This window comes from Catharus ustulatus, chromosome 11 (assembly GCF_009819885.2).
Source record: "Catharus ustulatus isolate bCatUst1 chromosome 11, bCatUst1.pri.v2, whole genome shotgun sequence".
NCBI classification, from domain to species: domain Eukaryota; kingdom Metazoa; phylum Chordata; class Aves; order Passeriformes; family Turdidae; genus Catharus; species Catharus ustulatus.
Window position 1 is genome coordinate 8,009,876 of NC_046231.1, and position 4,139 is coordinate 8,014,014.

The 4,139-nt window shown below is 43.4% G+C and overlaps 1 protein-coding gene across 1 annotated transcript; it reads right to left on the reverse strand.

The window, feature by feature from the left end:
- Nucleotides 1-872: 872 nt before the first annotated feature.
- LOC117001292 (crooked neck-like protein 1) lies at nucleotides 873-3,545 on the reverse strand. Its single transcript, XM_033069502.1, is given in 1 exon segment — nucleotides 873-3,545. A coding segment is annotated over 1 exon segment (1,386 nt). The 5' UTR covers nucleotides 3,169-3,545; the 3' UTR covers nucleotides 873-1,782.
- Between the last annotated feature and the right edge of the window lie 594 nt (nucleotides 3,546-4,139).

A 4,139-nucleotide genomic window follows, 5' to 3' on the forward strand; every position in this document is an offset into this window, starting at 1 on the left:
AAATGGAATGCAGCCAGAGCAACCATCACCGTTTCCAGCTGGGTCCTTGCTATCCTGGCGCAGCCGTAGTGTGGCTGCGGCTGCCGAAGGACTCTCTATCATAAACAGCCCTGGGCCACCACCCGACAGGGATCTCGTGACCTTCTGCAGGCCACTGGCAAGCTATGAACTTTCACTGCCCAGAGGAGACCTGCAGACTTTTCATCCTCTCTCTTGAGTGAAAGAAAAGGACAGAGATGAAGACACGCACAGAAAACAGCATAGAGACATCAAAGTCGGACAAGGAGTAAGGTTCCAGATAAGGGGATGATGAGAGTTGTGGACTGAAATTTCTCTTTTAAGCTGTGGAGAAGATAAATCAGATGCTCTTTTTTCCCTGTAACTCTTAGAAATGCATATGGGGTGGTGGAGTGTTCAAACTGAAGCCATGAGCAAAGGCGTTTGTGTGGAAGTAAGCAGATGCTGAAGTAACCGTGATCTCATGAGAAGTTGGAATAGAGAGGAGAGAGATGAAGACCCCTGTTGGCACCAGGGAAGAAGAACAAACACCTCTGTTTTCAAAAGATGACAAGAGCCTTTGCTTGAAGTGATAATCCTTACATTTATGTGCCCCGTAGGTTGATATGACCCATAAATTCTGCTGTGGGAAGGCTGAAAAAGTGGGAGGGAATTCACGATCGCAGATTTCCTGGGCGGCTGCTATTTGGGGAAATTGAAACCACAAAAGAACTATTTCTTTTGGAGAAACCTCCATAGACTGAAGAGAGATACTCCTCTCCCTAAGTAAATTGGAGAATATTTTAGAGAGGGTAAACTAATTTATTTGTTTGTGTGTATTGTTAGTATGAGAGAAAAGAGGTTTGGGGACAGGAGAAGTGTTCTGAAAGTTTTATTTGGATTCTTTTTTTTTTTCTTTCTTGTAGTTTCTGGCAATATAGTTTTCTTTATACCCTTCAAAGTTTGAGCCTGTTTTGCCTTCCTCCTAATTCTATCTCACAGCAGGAAATGAGTAAATAATTCTGGTGGGTGCACTGGCAATTTAGCCAGTGCTAAACCTACAACAACATGACAAGCGTCTTTTTTTGTAAATAAATGATAGTTATTTTGATAACTCTTATTAGTATTTGTTTAGTAAAAAAACCACAGTTATTGTTGTTGTAGAGAGGTAGAAGAATTATGAAAGAAAGGCCTTTATGAAATCAGGCCTTGCTCTGTAAAATTGCCAAAGCTGGCCTGTCATTTTTTCTAAGTGCAGCTAACAAGCAATTTGCAAGTTCCCATGTGAAGCTATTTTGAGAATGAGAAATTTGTTTAACAGAACAATCTATTCTGAGGGTGAAAAACAAATGCACCTGTGTAAACAAAAATATTTGTCCCATGAGAACCCACAAAGAAAAAATGTAAACATATCTAGAGAAAGAATATTTGATAGATATACAACAGCCCTTACTGACCAACGAACTGAGTTTCACTGTATTGCTGACCAATTAGGTTTAATGCAGTGCCTTCTGATATTTCCTATAAATATGAGCATTGTCAATAAAGAATTGGCTTTCTGCATCAAGAAAATGGAGTTTTGGCTGATTTATTCCAACATATGGTGGCCAGAAAGACGTGATTGACATGAGATGAACAGCCTGTTGCAAAAGAAGAAGGTAAAACGAACCAGGCCAACTGTGGGACGGGGCAGTGACTTCATGGCACCACAGATGGCATGGAACACATAGAAATGAGCACAATTCCCAGGAGAAACCACACACCCAGTGAGAACAAAATTGCGAGTCACAGAACGCAAGCACAGTCCCCAAAACATGGGAAATACACGGTCCTGAACCACGGAGGATACGTGGCCAAAAGAGAATTCGCAGAAGGTGAGGCAACCTTAGAGTTGCTGAGAAGGGCCCATAAGTTGTGAGGACAACCGTCTCGAGAACAGTGGAAAATTAAAAACCTTTTAATGAACCTACAGAATTCAGTCAGGTTTCCAGACATAAAACCTGCATCCTTTGCCTCCAGCTCCTCATAGAGTGCATAGTTAATCCAGAGATAGATGTACTTCCTCCAGTGGCGTTTCTCCTGGATGGGGGGCACGTTGGCAATGGTTATCTCATACACCTCCCTCACGGTTTCGCCGTCCGTGTCACTCTCCACCAGTATCAGGTATTCAAACCATGCATCATAGTTGTGGGGGTTTGCCTTCACCTTCTCCTCATACTCGAATCTCTCCTTGCTGAAAATGATGTCCTTGATTCCCCTCCTGTCTCCAAACTTCTTCTCAAAGATTGTGTAATTCTTGAAGAGATTCTGGGCATCCTGCTTTGGAATTCTATCCAAGGCATACTTGTAGATAACCCTCACTCTTTCAAATTCTTTCTGGTTCTCCTCAAACTTGGCAAAAGCCACATACAAGTGCTCGTCCATGTGCTTCTCCCCGAAGAACTTCACCGCCCTCTCATACACCTTCCTGGTGTGGGCAAAGTGGCTGTGCTTCTCCTCAAAGCACGCGTACTTGATCCAGTTCTTTGCATCGGGGTAAATGAGGACAAATTTCTCGTAAATGCTTTGTGCTTGGTCCACCTCCTTGTATGTCAGCTCGAAGTTGATGTAGGAATGCCAGACTTGCTCCTCTGGCTGCCACTCCATCCACCGTTCAAACACCTGGCATGACCCTGCAACATTCCCCAGCATCTCTTCCATGTATGTGTACTTGTACCAGAACTGGTACACCCTGGGCAGGGTGGTGATGGCTCAGTCCTAGATGTTCCAGGCATGGTTGACCTGGCAGTTCTTCATCTCCATCTTGGCATATTTCAGCCAGAGGGTGATGTTCTTATAGTCCACATCCAGGGCACGCTTGTAAATGGAACGGGCTCCCTGGATTTCCTTCAGGCTTTCTTCCCATTGTGCGTACTTCATCCAGTTGCTGATAACAGTCCTGTTCTTTCTTATGTCAACTTCAAAAGTCTTCCTCTTGCGGAGTTTATAGTCATTTAGCTCTTCAGCATCTATGATCTTCTGCTGTGGAGGCAGTGGGAGACGCTCAAGCTCACATTCCTTTGCCTCTCTCAGAAGCTGCTCCACTGTGATCTGAACTTTGGTGGGTGCCTTTTTTCTCACCTTTGTCAGTTTGGGGATGTGCTGCTTCCTGGCTGCTGTAGATGTCATCATGCCGTGGCTGTGCGTGCAGGTCCCGATCTTGACCCGACACACGGCTCTCCTGCCAATATTGTTTGCAGCAATTAATTTTAAGTTCTTAACTAAGTCCTAGAACCTTGAATTTTATCTGCAGCAGTTCTTTAAAGTTTAGATATAATTAGCTAATGAAAAAAAAATTTAGTGCTCAAAGTCAGAATACAACCTGACACCCAGTCAGTCAGGGTGTTGGTAGCAGTCCTATTAAATGGTGGCTGCAGTCCTCCCACAGTAACAGATGTGGTTCAGTTGAAGCAGTAATCCTGGAGAAGGGTGTCATTTTCCTCTGAAGGTCCAGTGATGATGAGGATGGGCCCCAGTCTTCCTCTGGAATCCAGTGGAAAAAGGCTGCTATGGTGTTCCAAATCTCAGGTATTTATCTAGGTAGGAAATGCTTGGCTCCTCCGCCTGGCTGGAGCATCTCACAATGGGATGATGCAATTCCATCAGTCATACAATAGGACTCAATCGCCCATTAGCAGAAGATATCTCCTGGAGGGAGGATGGATGTGGAAGAGATAAAGAAAACTGCCCCACCTCGTTTTAACAACTGGCCCATTAACAGAAGATATCATCTCTGGAGATATGAGGGATGGATCATGAAAGAGATAAGGAACCCTTCCCCACGTGGTTTTAACAGATGGTGATAGAATACACTCTTCTGGTTACATATTGCATTGCAATCTAAGACAGTAAAATATTACTTTTCTACGTTGAAAGGTATGTAGTTGCTTTAAGAGAGAATTCAATTCTGACCAAAACAGCTGTGATGAAACACTGATAAATACCTGTTTGTGGATAAAGAAGATACAGTGTGTTCACCCTTCATTTTGTTGAAGATTCTATTGCTCATTAGAATCTCTACTGTTTTATCTTCCATAGATAACACAGAAGAGTCAGTGATGATTCTACATTATGGCTGTTATTGATTGCAAGCTGTTTCAGTG